Source organism: Lithohypha guttulata (genome assembly GCF_036872675.1).
Source record: "Lithohypha guttulata strain CCFEE 5908 chromosome Unknown scaffold_5, whole genome shotgun sequence".
In the NCBI taxonomy this organism is placed as follows: domain Eukaryota; kingdom Fungi; phylum Ascomycota; class Eurotiomycetes; order Chaetothyriales; family Trichomeriaceae; genus Lithohypha; species Lithohypha guttulata.
Window position 1 is genome coordinate 480,334 of NW_027042754.1, and position 20,956 is coordinate 501,289.

The following is a 20,956-nucleotide window of genomic DNA, read 5'->3' on the forward strand; positions in this document are numbered from 1 at the left end:
ACTTCCTGCTGCACGTGCGAGCTATACTACTCAAAACCCTCCCAAGCTTCGTCGTTGTCTTCGTCATCATTCCGTAGACCGTTGCGAGCAGCTAACGGGGAGGCATCTCGCTCTTGATGCTGGACGTTGTCGTCTCTCACGAAGGCACAGACAAAGAAACCCATGGTGCGCTCACTGTCATCGGGAAGACAACGTATACACGAGTCCAGGTCATCTCCTGTCAATGTGTTCTCGCTATCACTACCGCTGTTACAGCCTCTGTGCTTCCAATCCTTCATACCCTGTACTTGCTGCGCTCGAGGTAACAATCTCCAGCCTCGATCCTGGGCAACACGCGACGCCAGTAATCGTGAGACAACTACTTCGTTCTCTTGCTCGTGAATCGAGCACGTGGAATACGTAATTCTAGTTGCGGCAGGAAACGCCATGGCATGCTCAACGATTCGTGTTTGCAGATTCGACAACTTCTGTAAGCGTTCGGTTGTGGCTTGAACGGGATTTTCTTCTTCCATTGGTGCTGGAATTGGCTCTGGGCTCCTTGCAACGTCATCTGCCCGCTTGCGCTTTTTAGATCCCACCATTTGGTCTACTGTGTCGTTCTTGCTGCTTTTGGTCGCTGCATGTGGATCGTTCGGTAATGCTAGCTGTGGTATGTCCTCTCTGTTGAGGATGCCACTTCCCGAGCAGCTAGGGTCTAGCAGTAGATGGGTCACTTCTTGGAAACGAGGGTCTGTCGGATCGAGAGCGAAGAAGTCTTGCTTCGCCAGTACTTGAACTCGGTTAGCGGCTCCAGCTTTCGAAACCATGGAAATGAGTGTCTTCGATCGCGCAACGTCGCGTTCACAAGCGAATACCTTGCCGTCCGAACCAAGCTCTTGAAGGATAGCAGTTATGTGAGTTGTCTTGTTACCGGGTGCCGCACATCCATCAAGTACATCCCCAATATCCTCTTTCGACTGCCCACCAAGCAGTAGATAAGCTGGAAAGCACGATGCTTTGTCCTGCAATATGTACTGGCCTCGAGTGTAAGCTTCTGCTTTGACTAACTCAATATTCGGCGAGAAAGCGAAGAGGTGTGGAACGTGATTGTCGTGACAATACGAGAGCTCTGTGGCCTCCAGAACTTGGTCCAAACTGTTCTGTTGATTCCACTTGGGGAACATCTGGCGAGGCTGGTAACCATCCTCAAATCTCAGAATATTCGTCCTCATCCATCGAGGATGAGGCCTCGTCTGTCGTCTGTGATCTGCATCCAGCTGCAGTTTGAGAGCGTCCAAAGAGGCGCATTTTCTCTTTAATCGTGCTCGTGCAAGTTCTGACAAGAGTCGACTTTTGTTTCTCTCGATGGCTTGTCGTAGTGGGTGCTTCAATGGTGCGGCTATTCCTGACTTCACGAAGAAGTGGTCGTGGCAGAGGAGAAGGGCAAGTAATGGGGTTAACTGTAAACCAGATACGAGTTACTGGGTCAGTCAGCCATGACTTTGGAACGCTGATGGCAGAAATAGAGACATACCCTCGGTTCATGTTTGAGCAGCTCAGCATTTTCAATGACCTCCTTTAGCAGCACATCGCGTTTCGCAGTCTGTGAGATCAGAGCATAAATTTGTGTTGGTCTCGACTTCTTTGCTGCATCGCCATATATGCTGGATTTCAGCGAACCTTGTCCTTGTGCAGAGGACAAGACTGCAGCTGTATCATAGTACAACGCCATAGAGCTGTAAGAGCTTATGCAGACACGTAGGTAGGCCTGGTAGACATGCAGTTACTGATTCTCGCTGTGCATGGTTGTGATTCTCGGGAAATTCTGTCTGCCTCAGGCAACAGCGACTCTTACGATACGAGTAAATCTGCACCACCTTCCCTAATTACCAGAGACGCTTTTAGTGGTACTACCTGCGATACTATCATGCCACTCTCCAGTCCGAGGGTTTTCAGGATGAGGTGTTGAGTCCACCTGGAGACGTCGTTGCGCCTAATGGATTTCCAGCTAATCCTAGGCCGAAAGCTGCACCTCAGGTGTTCCTAGACGCAATGGATATTCGAATTCGTGTATTTTGCGATGAACAAAAATGCGCGATTGAGCCTGAGTTAGATGAGGATGATCCGAGGTCATGGTCATGGGTGGCTTATCAGTCAATCAAGGAGAATGAAGATCAACAGGTTCCTGTCTCGACATTGAGAATCGTTCCGCCTCCTCATCCGCCACATCCAAACGACCATGGCAACGTGAATGACGAGCCCTTCATCAAGCTCACTAGGGTCGCTACTGTAGCAGAAGCTCGTGGACAAGGTCTGTTTCCGAAACTGCTGGATGAGGCATTCGATTACTTGTCTGCCAACCCTGCATTGATAAACCAAGGCTGGAAAGGACTCGTTCTAACTCATGCACAAGTCCAAGTAGAAAGTCTGTACGCAAAACTTGGCTTTATTACTGATCCGAATATGGGCAGGTGGTACGAGGAAGGCATCGAACATTTGGGCATGTGGCGCAGGCTCGATTTGAAGAGTCGCAAACAATGAGTCGTCAACTCTTGATCGTGTTTCGAAAGTAGTCTCGCACAGCTACACCAGTTCATGCTGTCAGGAGCCGCTTGGCGCTGTTCGCACGCAGATCACCTCGCATCCACGTTTCGTTGCACCGACGAGCACTGTGAGAAACTCAAGTAGCTGTCATGCTCTCCTAATTCTTCGCCTCTAGGGTGATCGTTGCCCTGTCTTTGAGTCCTTGTGCTGGCATTTGCGAGGTAGGACTCGGGTCATAGTTACGTCAGCCGAGGCACGTTTCAAGCGATAACCACATGGCTTAGTTTTTATATGCATGCTATACTATACCCTGACTTTTATTCAACAAAGTGAGAGCAAATCACGCGTTCGTTATTCTGCTGTAGTCATCCGACGAAGGATAATCTCGATACAGTCGCTGTGATGGCCACCGAAGATACGATACCTAAAATAACCTTGCATTGGTGAGCCTGGTGATGGCCTCATACTTATCTGAAAGCTAATCAAACACAGGCTAGAGGTGTCCCGAGCGCACAGGATACTCTGGTTGCTCGAAGAGCTGGAGATTCCATACTCCTTGGAAACATACAAGAGAGGATCAGATAAGCGAGCGGATCCCAGACTCAAAACTATACATCCTCTAGGCAAGTCGCCTGTGGTGACAATCGACCGGAAAGATGGACGAGATCCTCTAGTCCTTATCGAATCTGCGACTATTATCGAGTATCTTTGCGACCACTACGGTAAATGGCTAGTCCCGGCACGATATCCTGAAGGCAAGGATGGCGAGGTTGCGGAGGAGACTGATGCCTGGATTCGATATAGAACCTTCATGCACTACGCGGAAGGCTCTTTGATGCCCCTGAACTTGATCACCTTATTGATGCAAGGAATCAAACAGTCTTCGGTACCGTTCTTCATTAGGCCAATTGTGAATGGCGTGGCGGACAAAGTTACCTCTATCTTCCTCAAGCCGAACTTCGAAACACACTTCAAGTGGATCGAGTCACAGCTGGCGACTTCAGGAGGGGAGTATTTGTGCGGCAAGGACCTGAGCGCTGCCGATATTCTCATGTCCTTTCCATTGGAAGCTGGAAAGGGACGTTCGGGATTGACCAAGGAAGATTGTCCCCGGATTTGGGATTATGTTTCCAACCTATACAAGCGAGAAGCATATAAAAGATCTATCGCCAAGATCGAAGCCGTTGAGGGGAGCTTCAAGAGCAATCTTTAAATACCTAATGGAGGGGTCGGGACAATTGATATCGTGGATTCAGTGCTATGGACGGCCTAATTAATCTAAGCTGAACGAAAAATGGATCTCGGCTTGAGATCGGCTCTAGCCAAGCGACGAGAGGGTAAAGAGAGCCGTGCACCGGAAGGCCAAGCATCTCAAATAAGTACTACCCCGAACCTTAGCTCGTGTCACACTTGATCTAGTGTCTGGGAACACCAAGACTAAAGGCTGACTTCAAGTTTTGTCCTGAGTACTTGCTGTTTCTATGGCCAAGAGAACGTTAGCACTTTTATTCAAGCAGCATGCACGCAGGATCGAGCATGATCGAGCACGCTTTAATATGTACGTTCATATAGATGATGGCCATCTGCGAGTATATGAAAGGATAGTGCGCGATCTTGTGTCAATCTGAATATGCCCACTGTCATTGATGATCGCACTGCAGCACGTTGCTTCGGTCCTGCCACCGTTAGTGCGCCTACTTGACAGTCCTTGTATCACGCGACATTCAGTCACAACTGAGTCAGTGCTTATTAAGCGACGCCATCCAAACCTTGGGCAACCCATGACCACCTATTTTCACAACCCAGTACCTCGCGAGTCTTACTCCACGCTTGTCCAGATTGAGCTAGTAGTAAGCACGGATTTACCACAGTCGACAAGCAGGATTCGATCGTAGACAAGAGATTGAAGCTTACAAACAAAGACGACCCTGCTCAGTATATTGACTTAGTAATGACAAACTCGTCATATGCATACATTTACGACCAAGGAAATCTGACTAGTCCTGGCGCCGGCACATCCCAATATTGGACGCGCAACTTCCAAGTCTGACCAAAGTTGAAACGCCTAACCGAGCAGCAAGATGCAACCTGGACACAGACACTGCTTGTGAAGCTAAATCCTTCCCAAAAACTGCATTACACGGGTTTGCCGCCATTTCAAGTAGTGGGACTATACCCACGATCAGAACACCATCACTAGTCGGTTGTCCTCCTTAGGCAAACAATCTATTAGTGCAAAGATCGTATCTGACTTGAATCTTGACAATTTGGACTCACAGCCATGGCAGGCAACTCTTGCTCCACATCTTGACTTTGCATTACATCCGACGTACAAGCCTGCGGATGAGCTGCTGGACGAAGCCAACAAAGAATTTGAAAGCTTTGGTGTTCTTTTCGCACTACGCCCACCTGAACAGAACCCCGAAGACTAATCGCAGGCTAGTAGAGTGCTGGTAAGTGGGAAGAGTGTAGCTTCGACAGTCCGCTCATCAGAGGGTAAGAAGAATGGTCACGCTCCTCCTAAGTCTGCGCTGAAACGGAGGTCGAAACTTCTTTTAGCAAACAAGGCTGTGAGATTCAGCAAAAGCGTCGCTCGCAATTTTATTCTCACAATATCCGAGGAGTTGCCTTGGCACGAATGTCGGGTAACGGGCCAGGTTCTGCTGATGACGAAGAGTCTTCGTCTTCTGAAGCTCACTCAAGCACTGCACAAACGCAACCTGGTCGATCTGGGACTGGTCAGAGACAAGTTCGAGCATTGAGAGGTGGCAGTCACACTTCGTCACAGGCCCGAGGACAGCATGGGTCGTCAGGGCGCCTAGCACCTGGAGTTACTGGAAGAGGTAGCAAAACTCCTACTGGGCATCCTCCTTCAATTCTTCCTCCAGAAAAAGTGTTTCCTGTTCAAATTGGATCAGAATTGTTTCGTTTGTCAGGCGCCTCAATTTCGTCCGATGCCCCATCCTATTTCACTCAATTCTTTGAGGAGCAGATTCGACAAAATGAACAATCTGGGGGTGTAAGAACATTATACATTGACCGAGATCCAGAAACCTTCCGCGACGTAGCACGTCATCTTCAAGGTAAAGGCGGTCTGCATTTATATAGAACTACAACTCACCCTTTTAGGCTATTATGTCAAGCCTCGAGACGGTGGTCACTTTGTAAAATTATTTGCAGACGCTCAATTTTACAGTCGTATGTGTGAACAGCTTGCCATGGAACATCCCATTGATCTGTTCTAGTACCACGCCTCATCGATCAACTTTTCGAGTCAGAGATCTTCATACAAATAGGCGAGCAACATTTCCAAATACCAAAAGACCTATTCTCAGATCCTGGCAACTCACCGAACTTCTTCTCGCTCGGCTTTGCGGTATTCTTTTCTACGCCAGGAGAGGTCTTTCCAGGCGTGGATCGGCGTGGACTGCTACGTCCACCTTCGATTACACCTCCATATGTCCCCGGTCGATCTGCCGCAACATTTGCACAGTTGCTGCATTTGCTAAGGGGTTATCCCCTGCCTATAACGAACGAGGTTCACCGAGAGGAATTGCTGCGTGATTGTCGATACTTTCACTTAAGAGGTCTTGAGCAGAGAATTATTGCCCACGATATAAGCTACAACCTGGAACGACAGCAGAGCGAAATTTGTTTGCGTATAGAGGATATCAAGCCTTCTGGTATCTCCTACAAGGCGGACAACGCGGAAAATGAACAGGATGTAAAAGGCGGTTGGGTCCAATATGCTCGGCCATTCGTGGATGATGACCTTAATGAACTCGTGGTCGAAATTGGAGGCGAGACGACCGTCCTGGATATCGACGATATGCGACTGGATTTCCACGGCCTGTCAAAAGCAAGGGTATCAAGCCTCATCCAAGTCGTTGCGAACAAGATGAATTTACCTACGAACGCACCGTTAGGTGCCATGTTGCTACAAGGAGGAGAAGGTCCTGCTCGTGCCAGCCCTGGACACACCCCTCTGAGCCAAGATAGAATCAAAGTTCGATTCGAGCGTGCAACCGACATTTCGTTAGATGGTGCGCGATACGAGATTGACCGGGCGTCACCACTATTAGGACAAGACATGAGTCATGGTCGAGGTAGACTTGATGACACTAGCGAAGACTCCGATGCAATGAGTGAAGACGTATCAAACGTCTCAGTATCTTTGCAGCATTTCCGGCAAGAAAGCGTCCAAAACCCGCAGCTACAACCAGAACCGGATCGCACACGAGCCTCGACACAGACTCGAGGTGCATCGCAAGCCGGGCTTGAATTAGGAACAAACACTTCGAGGAAGAGAAAGCGACACACAATCCCACCCCCGTCCCAAGTGAACACAAACGGAAAATGGGTGATTCGATGTGGTCAGTGGAGACTTCGGGTCCAGCAAAGTGAGCGCGACCCGGTACGTGGTGGGTATGAGATAATATTCATAGCGGTCAAGATAGATGCCTTTTCTGAGGAGCGTGCTCGAAACGTTCGACGAAAGTTCCTGGGTGGTGGTGGCTGATCACTGTTTGGGTACTTGCAATCAGGTCAAGGGTAAGATCAGTGAACACATGAACTGATTCTATTCACTCTTGAACCACGTTTGAACGAGGCGGCAGAGCACATCGTTTCCATCCCGCTTCGGTGATCGGTTCTCCAGAATCTCTACGATGGTTCTGTTTGAGGCTTGGTTGAGTACCACGGATGGCTGCAGCACGTAGTTTGGTGGCTAGGCTTACTAGCCGGGGCGTGGTTCTCAATCACCTTCGCTTCTTTATTGCTTGGACGTTATGTGGAATAGTCTGCCAACATTCTTTGTACGGTATTGGAGTGTTGCGTCCACACAAGTAGCAGCTCCGTCAGCAACACACGATCTTGCTAATTGGCACATTTCGACCCAAAATCATGAAAGTGTCGTTCGCACCTGCCGCAACGATGAAATACCTGCTTTGGCAATAATCAAATCACTTTTTGTCGTGTTTGACCAGCACCGAAGGGATACGTTCATTACCTCGTCTCTCTTTCCTCATGACTACTCGTTTGCTCATCGATCAAACCCGGATCCCTGCCCATCTCTTCGGCAAGTCACCAACCTTGTCACTGGTATACCTTCACTGGGAACCGACCAAGTCCGAAGCAAACAGTTGTATTGCGTCGCTTCCTGTATTACCTGTTCCTCTACATTCATCACGGCCGATTCTCCACTTACACCTTTCTGCAAGTCATCATTTGCACCGCTTCATCCGAGACACAAGCACATCGTACTGAAATCTAGCAAGAAAACATGACTGCTTCCAATACCGCAGCGTCAACAATGTTCAACCAACAAGATGGTCTCGAGAGAGGTACCATGTCTTCTGCCGAAACTCGCATTCCACCAGCAACTTTTGAACAAATGTACTTCGCTCCAAAGCCTGAACTCAAGCGAGACTTGGCGGAGAGATTGGGCAACCCAACTGGAATAGGTAGGAAACTGATTTGAGATGGCATGGCTTCCTAGCTAATGGCACCAGCTGTTGCAGGGTTCCTGCTTTGCACCACGCCACTTTCAATGCAACTGCTTGGTTGGCACGGCTCAGATCAACTTGGGTTGGCCACAGTGGTAAGCCTTGCGCTATGACAATCGGCACTGTAACTTGTATGCTGACACGTTTGTTCAGGGAGCCTATTTCTGGATCGGTGGACTGTTACTCTTGCTTGGGGGTATTGGCGACTGGATATTAGGCAACACCTTCCCTGCAACCGTCTTTCTCACGTTCTCGGTGCGTGTCGGTGCTTGAAGCGGGCTCGATATGAACTGACTATTAAACCCAGGGTTTCTTCTTCACGTTCGGCGCGACTCTTTTGCCATCATACAACGCATACGGTGCTTACGGAGCTGAGGCCGATAACGTGGCAGCAAATTGGACGAGCATGCGACAATTCCACTCGACGTTCGCCTTCTTCCTGGTGAGCATGACCCTGCTTTGCACGGTATACTTCATCGCCAGCATTCGCACGAACGTCACTTTCGTGTTAATATTTGGCTTCCTAATTCCAACATGTAAGTTACACAAAGACACTGATTTGTACAGTCAGCTAATCAAATATAGTTTCCTGTCTCTCGGCTTCATACTTCGCGTACGGAAGTGGTAACGTGCACACCGGAGACCGCCTTCAATATGCTGGTGCTGGACTCTTATTCGTCATATCACTGATAGGTTGGTACGAGTTTCTTGCATTGATGCTGTTATCTGTCGACTTTCCTTACCAGTTGCCACTGGGCGACCTCTCGACGAAAGTGAAGAGCTTCCAGGAGGTACAGAAGATCAAGAAGGAGCGGAAAGGCGAATGAATAGTGTCACGCACGGCCAAAGAACATGGACAGGTGTGTTCGACCACGATAGAGCTCAACACGAAAGTACTCAATATCTGAGGTCAATAGGGCTCTAGATAACGGCGTGCTTCGCATCCTGATTAGCAAATGCCGTATAGTGCTCTTGAGAGAAAGTTCGAAAATGATTTACGATGTTAGTTGATGAAATCTGCCAAACCCAGCTCTCGCTTCTAGAGTCGAGCATGTCGAGCTTCTGGTAGAGTACGTAGGCTAGCAATGCTCGACCGTACCGCATCGAACATCGTTTGCACGTGACCTCGAGCTTACTACCTCGTCTGAGACACCAAGTAGATAGACCCCGGAACTTCTCAAAGTTCGTGCGCAACTTCAGACAAGATGGCGGGCCCTTCACGTACGTCGTTTTGCGCCCCCCTCATCTAGCCTACTGACGTGTTCGCAGCTCTGAAGTTCGATCCCGCAATCGAGAAACTCTCGTGTAAGCAATTCCTCCTCCTCCCAATAACACGACGAACAACGATAAACCCTCGCACCCCATGAGAAGCGCTAGAAGAGCTCGGAGATGGACAATGTGACGATAGATTTCAAACATGAACTAATCTGACCACATATAGACATGAGCAAGAACAGGTGGAGATATTTCAGATGGACACCTAGAACAGCGTTCATTACATTCATGTACGCTGGATTCGTGCCAGGAGTCTTGTTATACACGTTTAGCAGCGTCGATGTATGTCAGCTATTTGTGGTGGTGCTATGGGTCGTGCGACTAACGAGGAAAATATAGGGCCAGTATAACATGCGTGGAAAGCTGAGAGGGGATACGATTAAGGAGTGGTAGACGGCCTGAAGAAGGAGGAGGAGGAGGTGTATGGGCGCTGAAACCATCGTGGAAGAACTTCGTGGCGAGCAAGATTTGGTGTTCAGTGATGCAAAGAAGTGTTTGCCCCTAACACGAGAACATATCTACGAACTTCCGGTGAAACGAGGCGAGCATATGCCAGGAAGAAGTGGAAGAACTGTAAATACTGGGCATTGTTCCAAGCAGATACCATATGCAAGAGAGAGATCACATCGCCTTCCAGCAATATATCTTCGACCATATTCTGTTTCAACGGTTGTGCGTTAGACTGAGGAAGGAACCTACTGACTGGCGCACCACAGTGCAACAGCTCAACTGATCTTCTTCATGGACCAACTTACGTTCGTTTTGAGAATATCCCTCACGGGTTTAGGTGGATGACGTCTTTCAGCTGAGGGTGTGGTAACTGGCTGAGTGCAAGGACTAACCTTTACAGAAAAGTGCCCGCACTGTTGAGTGCTCATAACAGCGGGACCCTTCAGATCAAGTCTCAGAGCGAACGTGTCGTGGAGGCAGCAATGTGTCTGCCCTAACGGAACTTGACTCAAAATCAGTACGTCTTGCTTATTGATCGCATTCGCATTGTGCAGTATGACGCCGCGAAAGTCTACACCAAGTTTTCCACGGCGCCAGAAGTTGTGTTCCCTGTTCATGACGACCTACACGTAACAAGGAATTTCGCGAGATCTAACATAAATGAAATCTGACTTGACTATAGCAATTCCTTTCCAAACGAGCATCACGCGATATCTCTTGACAAAGTAAATCTTCCTATTCGAAGCAGTTCCCACCAGAACCCTGTACTTATGGGTTCACAGACCACAATATGTCCTAAATTCTCTGTTCGAGCCCTCTGTCTCTCAATTCAGAGACATCCAGTTTCAAGATTATACTGGTACAAAATGAATATGTAGAGAATCGTCCCTCCCTCCTTCCGATGGCCCACCATGGAACGACACACGAATCTCGAGAGCAGGTGACTTCATGCTCAGAAAGCGGCCCAGCTTTTCCTTCTGTTCTCCGTTGCCTCATCTTGCGTTATCGAGGGTGATCCCGAACTCTGGCTGGAGCATATGAGCACATCTCCCCGAGGCTCATTTCCGTGCTGAATGCCATCGGATGGGAGCCTCGAATTTCGAAATATTCCTAGGGCTTCGACAACGGTCATAACGTGAACTCCGTCGAGTTGGAGACTCTTTGAAAGAGCAGATGCTGGACATTGTGACAGGTAGTTCGGCCGTGTTGTCATCGGTGGTCCGTGTTGGCGGCCTTCCAAACAGACACTGGTTTCGTCCGATAATGGTACCCACCAAGTTACCTCTAACACCGTGAGCTTCATCATGGTGTCCGCTTTCCTGAATATCTATCATGGGAGAGTTTCTGTCCTTTGCGCCCTGTGTCCTAGCATGTGGAGAAGATCAGCACTCTGGCAAGGCAAGGCTTTTCTTTGGCTTCTTCCCAAGCCTACATTGGACCACAGTCTGTCGCTCGTATATGGCTTCCTGGACGATGGAGGTGTCATGTAGTGAACTCAAGGCATAGATTAGCAACCGTGCAGTCTTTGAGCTATGCGTTCCATACATCCAAGGATGCAAACGACAATTTACTCGACCCTCGTTGCATCATGCCATCAGCTCTCAAGCAGAATGATACAGTATGCCAACAACACACTCCGAGATTGAAACACGGATATTTGTTCATACTTTCCCCAATGCCTCCTCTGCTGCTTCTTCGTCTTCTTCGCTTCCTTCTTCTTCTTGCTGCAGAGCCATCTTCTCTTCTTCCAAGCCACTCTCCTCATCGATTTGAGGTGCAGGTGCAGGCAGAGCCTTGACGGCCGACATGCCATACATGCGAGTAGAAACGAGGACAGCGACCATTCCAAGCAAGAAGAGTGGAGTAAGCTGGAAGGCCCAGATCAAGGACGAGGCCACCGTGGAGATGATGACCGAGATCGAAGTCGCAAAGCCTTTTAGGATGTTGTCGGTATAGGTGATAACAAATGCAACAGTAAGTCCGCCAACAGCTTGCAGCACTATTGTTGCCCAGACCCAGTTGTTGTAGCCGTGCCAGAAGCCGTTCGTGCGGATCGCGTCTCGATCAACCGCAAGTATACCAAAGGTTGCGAATGCCAGGCTGGAAAGACTGAGCTGGAAGTTCCGTAGCCAAAACATCCGCTCTTTACTCTCATTCTCTTCGCCTTGCTGGGTCTTCTTCAGAATAGACTCAGTGTAGACACCTGCAAATCCGGAAATGATACATGCTGCTGATACAGCTGCAATACCAAACGCGTGATTTTGTGAATGAGCAGAGGTTGACGTGTTTTTCGTGCTTGAGGAAGGTACCGAAGCGCAAGCGACACCGGCGCAGAGGAGCATTATGCTGTAGAGTTGCTGTATCGATAGCTTCTTGCCGAGGAAAATTACTGCAAAAATGGCAGTGGTGAGTAACTTTCCCTGGTAGGCGACCTGGAACGTGGCTGCTTCGAGGTTGGACACAGCAATGAACTGCAGGTTGTTCTGTATAGTATAGAGGAGGGATGGAATTAGGAGGACTATGAAGTCTCGTCGTCTGAATTTGCTGGACCAGCTGCGTTTCTGGCTGTCCTGTTCTGTTCTGGCGTTGGGCTCATCATCTGTGTCACTTCGCTGGGTATAGGACGAGAGAAGGTAGCCCAATAGACTTAAAACACATTTTATCACTTCTGAAAGTAATACTGCTGTAGATGTCTGGTACCTGTTGCCTGGGATTGTTCTCGATTTCCACATCGTCAAGACCAAGCCAGAGTTCTGCACTGTCAGAAAAGCCAGACAGCCGAACTTGAGGGCATTGTGTTTGGTCGCCATGTTGGAGCAGGTAAAGTCGATAACGGTAGACCCTCTTAGAACTGCTGTCAAAACACAAACACAACTGCGACGACCCCAGGATTTGAAGCTATAGCATTGACCTTGTGTGCAGGGGCCACGACGCCTCCTGATCAGAGGAACATTTGATTGTATACTGGTATGGTCTGGGATTCTTGGCCAAGGCAAGAGAAGCCACCATTTCCATTTTGCAGCTGAGCCTAGCATTCAGTCCCGAGCCAAAGGATCATTTCCCCTTACCTAGTATCGATAGCATGCTTGTAGGTCCGAGCGCGCCGCACAAACACCAGCTTCTGGTCTGAATCCAGTAAACTGTTCATAATGCTTGCTTGAACCAGGATACTGGTTGGACGAAGTAGTTGGAAGTATACCACTTGCTGAACGACGAGGCAATCATGGATGCCAGTGCATGGGACCGAGAGCATTACCAGCGTAATGCTATGGTCACCCAAGTACTTCCCAACTTGCTTGGAAAAAAGGCACCGAATATGGGAGATGTCATCATAGTGTCGGACGTCGATGAGATCCCACGACCGGAAACAATCGACCTGCTGAGGAATTGCGACTTCCCAGAGCGCGTCGACATTCGGAGCAAATTCTTTCCATACTCATTCCAGCTCCACCGAACAGACGGAGAATGGTACCATCCTCAAGCAACATACTGGCGCGGCAACGAGACCATCCTACCAGAGTCATTGAGAATGACACAAGTTGCCTACGAGTTCAAAAACGCCGCCTGGCACTGCACAACGTGCTTCTCCAGCTTAGCTGAATTCGTCGCCAAAATTAACGCCTTCAGTCATCAAGAGTGGAACAGAGCTGAATTCAAAGATCCCGACCAGATCGTCCGCCGTGTGCGCACCGGAGTCGACCTCTTCGATAGAGGCTTCCCATATCAAAAAGTACCAGAAAATGAGATGGATGTCCCCTCATATCTGCTGAAGCACAAACAAAAGTTCGCATACCTGTTGGACCGGGAGCCCGCCAACGCGAATTTTCGCGACTATGTACCGCCCATGACGGACGATGACAGTTACGATAAATCAGACGAGCTGTCATGATCGCTACCTCCCATATCCAGCGCTTACCAGTGCGCAATTTCGAACACGTGGAAAGTTCTTTTTGGGTCTTCGAATTTGGGAATTATGCTTTACGATTTCTTTCGTTTCAAGGCGTGTCTGAAAGGTTGGGACGGTTGGGCGGGATCTGATGCATGTTTATGTTGGGGTCGGACATGTGTATTTAACAAGATTTGTGTGTACTTCCATCTGCGGAACTGCACAGTCATGCTTACTAGCAATATCAATTCCTATTGTTCACCACACACATTAGCAGTTTTCCCCGTGAATACACCATCGGCTTCGTGAAACGGTTACCTCATAGCTGGAATTGGATTGAGCGAAGAACAAATGACAAGTATCTTTATTCAATAGTAGGCTACAATCGTCTAAGGAAAGTGTAACGAGGCTCACATCTTTTCCGCTACCAACCTGCACACATCAAATAAGATACCTGGGGAATTGCAAGAAGTACTCTCATATAACTCTCAAACTTCAATTGTTATTCTACTCCCCCTCGAGCATATCTGAGATGTGCTCCACCTTCTGCGACTCGACTCCAGGGCTATGTTAGGCACACGTTACGGTTTGGCGCAAAGTACCATGACTTGAGCTTTACAACGGCTCTTTGTGATCTTCACTTGAGCTCAATGTCAGCTTTCTGTCCAGGACTCATGCGATAACCTCAAATGCTTCCCAACATCGGTATGTATCAAAGTGGAAACCAGTACGACACCATCTTCCAGATCGTTTCCTTCCACATTAACCACGTTGAAGTGGTAATTCCTACAGCCTAGTCTTCCCAGCAGCCATGGCATCCTTGACTGGTCTTCCGACTGATCGAGCCGAATCCCAGCAGACAAAGAAAGAAGAGGCCCGAGCCACGCAAGGGAGTAACGTGATGGACTCAGCCAGAGAGGGTGTCCAGACAGCAAGCAATGACGAAGGCGCCAACTCTGCACTCAACACCAAGGCGGCCTCGACGAACAATGGTACGAGCTGTACATGCTCAGTATATGGCGAACGCAAGCCAACCTCCGACCTTCAACTCGGAGATGGCAAAAGTAGTGCAAACGTAAGTGTCTCCGACTGTGAGTCATTGGTGCTTCAAGTTTTCACGTCTATGATGCATATACCGAGGCGAAGCTTACTGACATACTATACTCAGGTCTACAGTGCATGCACATCTGCAGCCTGTGAAGCTTCATCACATCCCAATTCCGATGTCAGTAATACCAGGACTGTTGGCCCGATTCAGAAGAACCCATACCCAACATTGAAGCAAATCGACAATGGAAGACGGCTTGGAAAGGGTTTCAATGAGAGATGGACCAGACATGGAGACCCGCTTGCTGACGACCAGGTCTTACGGGTGATTGGAGATGCGAACGACGATGATTGGATTCCTGGAGTCGATGATGGGGATGAGACGGGAGCGGATGAATGGCCATATTGAGCAGTGAAGGAATCCAGGCCTAAAACATCACGGTTGAGCCTTCGTTGAGGCTGAAGGTATTACTGCATTTGCAGCTGGTCTCAAATGGAGTTTTCAAGAGAAACAATCCAGTACCGGCTTGTTCGCGTAGTCTTCCTCGACAGCTGCAAATGAATTATGCTCTTCTTCTAGTCCAGCGTCTTCCATGATTACGTTCCTGCTGCAAGGTTCATCTTGTATGCTCCGAGCGTGGTGTTCTGTCGCATTGAATCAGATAGTAGTGGGGGTTCAGGACCTCATCCTCTTGTGTCTGCACTCACTGTGCATTGACCAAGCTCGTCGTTGCTCATGAGTTGACAAGATCAGCCTTTATGTCTTGATGCAGGTGATACAGCTTGTTCATTGTTTCAACCACCAGCTTTTGAGCAACCTCATCCATTGGGTCTGCCTCGTGCGCGTCGTATTGTCCCGCAGAATGAGAGTGAACGAACCGAACTCTTGAACCTCCATGATCAGCTTGAAGCATCCTTTTGTCCTCGTCTGGCAAGTATTGTGTATCTGTATAGGTATCGGATGCAGCTGAGAGCTTGTATAGCCAGTAGATGGTGCAGAGAAGGATAATGCCTGCGACGAACAAGTTGCTGGCTTGAGGCCTCACCATGGTGGACTTTCGAGCCGACGGCAGTAGTGTGTAGGAACAAGGCCGAGTACGTGTCCTAATTTAGCGAGTCGGCATCTTGCCAGAGGCGTCTCTGCGAAGCTGCAGATCTGATCGATCATATCATTGACCGGAAGTATCGTATACTTCTAGGTTCTGTTATGCGTATTCCTCGACGCCATGTGGCAGGCCTCAGCACTGGTCAAGGCCGCCCAGGTAGTGCACGCACTCCAGAGCCAACGATACTCCACGGCTTGTACCTCGAGTTCATGACGACCACACATGGATCTAACCAGAATAGGGGTGAGGTTGAAGTATAGTGCGGAAGTTTGTGAGATTAAGCGACGGTGCAGTACTTGGTAACCCCTTTTGTCTTGACCAGGCCAAGCTCTGCTGTTGTTCAGGGGCAGCAGAGTTCATCAGCTTCGAAGCTCATTAGAACAAACCATATTGCATATTAATTTCAAGCATGTGCTGAAAAGGTGTCTGGAATGGCCAGTATAACCATTGTCGCTGATAACATATTTAGGTCTTACATGTTGTGTTGGCACTACGAGTCCGCTATACCACCTGGAAGATCCGAGCATGTTGATTTGTCGACAAAACAGAAGCGTCAGGCAGGTATTTGCAATTACTTGTAGGTTCAGGAACGACATCACGTTGCAACAATCCTTTCCTTTCATTAAAAGAAAGCTACGGGTACCTGAAATTCCAGATCGTCACTGCATATACCGTTGAGGTTTGATGGAGAACAAATCCGACAGCTGGAAATCTCCATCTCGAGGTGCAATTTGCTGAAAACAATTTCCAAATTGCCGACTCGTTCCTGTCTGCCGTGCGCAGAATCAGGTCGATTACATTACTTTTCTCACTATAGCATAGCTCACACTGGTCGTCCCCTTTCCTTTGCAGAAGCCAGGCTGAGCTGGAGCGTGAAATAAGATCGTTCCGTGACCGATATGTGGTTCATTTGAAGCATGGGTCCGTGAAATTCTGTACTCCACTATCAAGAACGCTAACTCCTGTGTTCTCTGCGAAATCAGCTCTTTCTTTGGTTCCCTGCTTGTCTAGCACCAGCCAATAGAGCACCTCAGCTCGTGCACAATCGCGCCTGAGGATCCACAATACAGCAATGAGATACCACCACACATCAAGCTATATGCAAGCTTTTCAAGAGTGATCGCGCTGTGTATGCAACAGCTGTGATTGCTCTGCTAGTTATGGTGGTTGAGGCCGCGAGTGGCGAGCTAGTAGCAATTATGGATGTGCCTTGTCAGAGCGCAATGCCACTTGATACACGCCATGCCTCGTCACCCTCAGGGATTGCACCCGATGTTTACTTTCACAATCCAGACAGGGTGATGGGATCTACAGTCTTTCCGCGTGGAAAACCTAAGCATCTGATAGAGCTAAGCAGATCAGAGCTTTAGCTCACTCCATGGGTCATGGCCACTCATGAAAGACTGCTGACTCTTCAGTGGCAGCGTCGAACCTGTGCTTGTCTTCTTACCAACAAGCTGGTCGGAGACCGATCCTGCCTGCCATTGTTCACCAGAGTCTACTCTGGCAGTCACTCTTTTGTAGGCAGGTCCTTTCAGCAAACAACATGAAGTCATTCCCAGCATATGCACGTGTTGTCGGCGCAGCCATCGTTGTCTTGTTTGCGATTGATTCATTCGTCTTGCGTTCTCGTTCAGCATATCATCAACCGCCGGCAGAGCTTGCGGCATTTCAGAAGGCGATCTCGTGGACTAAAGAACAGCCTGAATACACAATCAGTTCCTGGGCTTCTCAAAATGGAGACATCCAGCACTACACACTAGAACGCTCGCTCGAGTCAGAATCACCATCTGAGTCTGTACTTTTCGCTTCTATCACTCGTGACGAAGAATCCTGGGGTCGCAACCCAACAGAAGACCGAAGAAGCGTATACTCCTACCTCGACTTCATCACGAACACAACCCTCCAATCCAACCAAGCATCAGTCGCAATATTGACCTCTTCACCCTCCGAATATGCACGATACATACAAATCCTCACACCAGACCAAGCACCTGGATCGGGTCAAGAGAAATGGGCCAATGCCACGTATTACGATTACGCCTTCCACCGTATAGTCCTTGTCCTGCATACTGCGCCCACTCGTTCACCTCCAACCTCGGAATACGAAAGTGCATCGAAGCCCAATACCGACGCCTCCCGAGCCCAACGCCATAGCATCCCTCAACACGAGCGTCGAGCCATTCTCGCCAAATTGCGCAACTATCTCCAATCCGTCGCACTAAAGCACGAGTCACACATCCTCTGGCTCGACAGCGACGTCTACAAGTTCTCCTCCAAGTCCATGGTCTCCGCGATGATCAGCAAGACCACCACCACAAAGGACCACGAAGTCGGCATCCTCACCTCCCGCTGCCGTCGCGGCGAGCCCGAACTCGCCAAGGCATGGATGCGCGCCCACCCCGAATACAGAATGCCCAACCAACCTCCACCAGGCGTCAGCATCAGCAACGAGCTCCGCCACGAAATCGAAGATCTCCGCGGCCACGAAGGCGGCCAACACGAAATCATCGCCCACATCACCACCGAACAAGGCCAATACGACCTCAACGCATGGACCGGCCGCCGCACAGGCCCCAACAACCTAGAACAAGAGCTCCTATGGAAAGACCTCTCCTCCTGGGAACCACATCCGGGCTTCGACGGCCTAACCAAGATCCTCGACGCAGTGATCGAAGGCACCAACAACGACGATATCCGCCAGCTCGACAGCGTAGGCGGCACGATCCTCATGATCAACGCGGACCTCATCCGGATGGGTCTTGTCTTTCCCACAGGATATATCGTCGGTATGACCTATGAGCACGGCGAGGGATTTGATGGTATCGAGACAGAAGGACTATGTGTGCTCACCAGGTCGTTTTCTAGAGACGGAAACTCGACGTGTTGGACCATGGGAGGTGATTGGAGTGTGTGGCACACCGTATTTTGAGCGGCATTTTACGAACTTCTATAAATTTACAAGGCGTGGGTCGGGGGACTTCAGGAATTCTTGAGGCGCGGGTCTGCGTATGTGGCTTTTCATGAGGATATTGTGTATGATTGGGATGGAGTACTAGCAGATGTATATAGAGAAAGAACCATGTCGATACGCAGACATTAGAAGAATAGATACCTTGACGAATTGTTATAGAAGTTTGCATCAGTGATTTTATAGAAGGGACTCCTGCATTGCATGGAAACGAACAGGTAGCAAGAATATGCATAATCTCGTAGCAAAGCTGTCTAAATAATAATAATCGGCGTGGTGATCTCGTGACTGTCTTTTCCATATCACCGAAACTCCAAGCAGAGCGTTGGTTGTGCTCCTCGTCCTTGATGACCCTCCAATGTCCCGACTCCAAGCATACGCACGAACGACCAAAAACAAACGCTGACCCTTCCACATCCCATTCCAAGTCAAGCTCGACATGTAGGCAATGTTGTATCACTCAGACAAAACCTACAAAAGAAAGTAGCGCACAAGCCACATAAACCAAGAATGTCCTGTACCCCAAGTACTACCCGCACTAACCGCCCTCTAAGACAGCTTATGCACAGGACACTCGGCTTTTCTTCCAAACCAACTCACAATACACTCTTCGTGGAATTTACACCAGCATTCTAATCGGACTAGTGCATCTCCGACCTCGTATTCGACCATGCATATTGAGCATTCTTGGGCTTCGCCGTCTGTACCCTCTGCTGGACCGCAGTCTTTCTCGGTCGCTGTGAAGCGGAGCATTTGAGCGGGGCGTGCTGGAGGAGTGTCGGGTGGTGGAGGTGGTTGGGTGTATATTGGCAGGGTTAAGCCACTGGCACCGAACTGGTGGGTTCTTGGAGGGCCAGAAGTAGGAAGAGAAGTCGATGCTTGCGCTGTGGTGTTGTTTGTAGGAGAACGAACACGATTTGCAGGGCTGGCAGCAGAAGCGTCGTGTTGAGTTATGCATTGCATGATATGGCTCTCTCGTTCTGTTTCGTCACCATCAGGTCCTTTAGCAGGCAGTAAACCACGGCATATGGGACACATATCTTCCTCTTTTATTCGACGCCGTGGCGCCGTTGATGTATAATTTCTTCCTTGGTACGTGCTTGAAGACGGCTGATTTGTTTGGTGTTGTAGACTGGCTTCGACGCTGAGAGGCGGAGGAATGCCATAGGTTCTGCTCAGAGTGTCGAAGAGCGATTGGTTTCTAGGACGGCCAGCAAAAGGTGGTAGTGGCGGAAGCGGGGCCTGACGCGAGTCGAGCGAGTGAAAACGTGAATGGAGTTGTTGAGGACGACCAGATATTCCCTGCGATTGTCAGTATGAGCAGAGCAATATACCATTGGTTTACTCACTAAAAGCTGTCCTCGAGAACCAGACACAAATGCTTCAGGTGACGAGTCTAGATCGTCATCTTCATCGTGGAGACGGACTCTCGTACCTGGATGAGGTAAGTGACCCAGATAACGTCGATCTGGGCCTTGCGGCCTCTGAGGGAAGCCATATAACGAAGGGAAAGAAATTGCACCTGGAGGAGCAGAACGCAGTGGTTCTACAGGAGTGTGTGGTACTCTTGGAGGAGGTCCTTCTCTTAATACAGCCTGTAATTCTGGCTGCGGGTCTGGTACACAAGGATTGCATAGCCTGACTTTCTCTCCACCTCCTAATGCTGGATGTAACCTCCTGTTGGGACTACCTAGGCCTGTATATCGATCTTCGTCCTCGTCACCTTTAGTGAGATCTATTGTTGGTATGCCAGGTGGCGTCTCTTCCGCACCCGGGGCATGGACGATGTACTGTCTTGGAATGGTAATCCGATGTGGTGAGCAATCGTTGCAGACTACCCTGCCACATTTCCTGCAATGATGGCGTCTGAATAGAAAGCCAAATTGACGGTGGCAGATAGGGCATTCCGAGACTTCAGCATCTGGCTGCCAGGTCGGGATGACATATCCTCCCGAGCTGTTTGACAGCGCTCTTTGTGTACGTGAGGGCTCTGGTATGGTCGTGGGCTCAGGCTGAGAAGGCGAAGAACTTGTCAAATCAATGACCTCTCTGGCTCTTGACTCGTGTACGTCTTCCGAGTTGGTGGAACGCTGGGAGGGCCGTCGTGGCGTGGAAGAATAGTATCTGTTGTCCCTGTTCGTGAATCCACCAGTAGTAGTCCTGCGTCTTCCTGGCTCATGGGCTGAAGCAGTAA

General features: G+C 49.3%; 8 protein-coding genes across 8 annotated transcripts; 6 read left to right on the forward strand and 2 right to left on the reverse strand.

Annotated features, from left to right (window-relative positions):
* Positions 1–26: 26 nt before the first annotated feature.
* Positions 27–1,711, reverse strand: LTR64_006624 (uncharacterized protein; the record flags this gene model as incomplete). The annotated part of the gene is made up of 2 exons (XM_064900953.1): positions 27–1,439; positions 1,514–1,711. The coding sequence occupies 2 exons, from the start codon at positions 1,709–1,711 to the stop codon at positions 27–29; spliced, it is 1,611 nt and encodes a 536-aa protein (XP_064752029.1).
* Positions 1,712–2,925: 1,214 nt separating this feature from the next.
* Positions 2,926–3,736, forward strand: GTT1 (bifunctional glutathione transferase/peroxidase; the record flags this gene model as incomplete). The annotated part of the gene is made up of 2 exons (XM_064900954.1): positions 2,926–2,966; positions 3,016–3,736. 2 exons carry the CDS (start codon positions 2,926–2,928, stop codon positions 3,734–3,736), a joined length of 762 nt encoding a protein of 253 aa, XP_064752030.1.
* A 1,425-nt stretch (positions 3,737–5,161) lies between these two features.
* LTR64_006626 (uncharacterized protein) lies at positions 5,162–7,042 on the forward strand (the record flags this gene model as incomplete). Its single annotated transcript, XM_064900955.1, has 3 exons — positions 5,162–5,542; positions 5,592–5,721; positions 5,769–7,042. The coding sequence occupies 3 exons, from the start codon at positions 5,162–5,164 to the stop codon at positions 7,040–7,042; spliced, it is 1,785 nt and encodes a 594-aa protein (XP_064752031.1).
* A 792-nt stretch (positions 7,043–7,834) lies between these two features.
* On the forward strand, positions 7,835–8,854 carry LTR64_006627 (uncharacterized protein; the record flags this gene model as incomplete). Its single annotated transcript, XM_064900956.1, has 5 exons — positions 7,835–7,985; positions 8,034–8,122; positions 8,181–8,282; positions 8,335–8,563; positions 8,613–8,854. 5 exons carry the CDS (start codon positions 7,835–7,837, stop codon positions 8,852–8,854), a joined length of 813 nt encoding a protein of 270 aa, XP_064752032.1.
* A 2,559-nt stretch (positions 8,855–11,413) lies between these two features.
* On the reverse strand, positions 11,414–12,562 carry LTR64_006628 (uncharacterized protein; the record flags this gene model as incomplete). The annotated part of the gene is made up of 2 exons (XM_064900957.1): positions 11,414–12,398; positions 12,453–12,562. 2 exons carry the CDS (start codon positions 12,560–12,562, stop codon positions 11,414–11,416), a joined length of 1,095 nt encoding a protein of 364 aa, XP_064752033.1.
* Positions 12,563–12,975: 413 nt separating this feature from the next.
* Positions 12,976–13,641, forward strand: LTR64_006629 (uncharacterized protein; the record flags this gene model as incomplete). Its single annotated transcript, XM_064900958.1, has 1 exon — positions 12,976–13,641. The coding sequence occupies one exon, from the start codon at positions 12,976–12,978 to the stop codon at positions 13,639–13,641; it is 666 nt and encodes a 221-aa protein (XP_064752034.1).
* Positions 13,642–14,449: 808 nt separating this feature from the next.
* LTR64_006630 (uncharacterized protein) lies at positions 14,450–15,094 on the forward strand (the record flags this gene model as incomplete). Its single annotated transcript, XM_064900959.1, has 2 exons — positions 14,450–14,713; positions 14,807–15,094. The coding sequence occupies 2 exons, from the start codon at positions 14,450–14,452 to the stop codon at positions 15,092–15,094; spliced, it is 552 nt and encodes a 183-aa protein (XP_064752035.1).
* A 2,243-nt stretch (positions 15,095–17,337) lies between these two features.
* LTR64_006631 (uncharacterized protein) lies at positions 17,338–18,723 on the forward strand (the record flags this gene model as incomplete). Its single annotated transcript, XM_064900960.1, has 1 exon — positions 17,338–18,723. The coding sequence occupies one exon, from the start codon at positions 17,338–17,340 to the stop codon at positions 18,721–18,723; it is 1,386 nt and encodes a 461-aa protein (XP_064752036.1).
* Between the last annotated feature and the right edge of the window lie 2,233 nt (positions 18,724–20,956).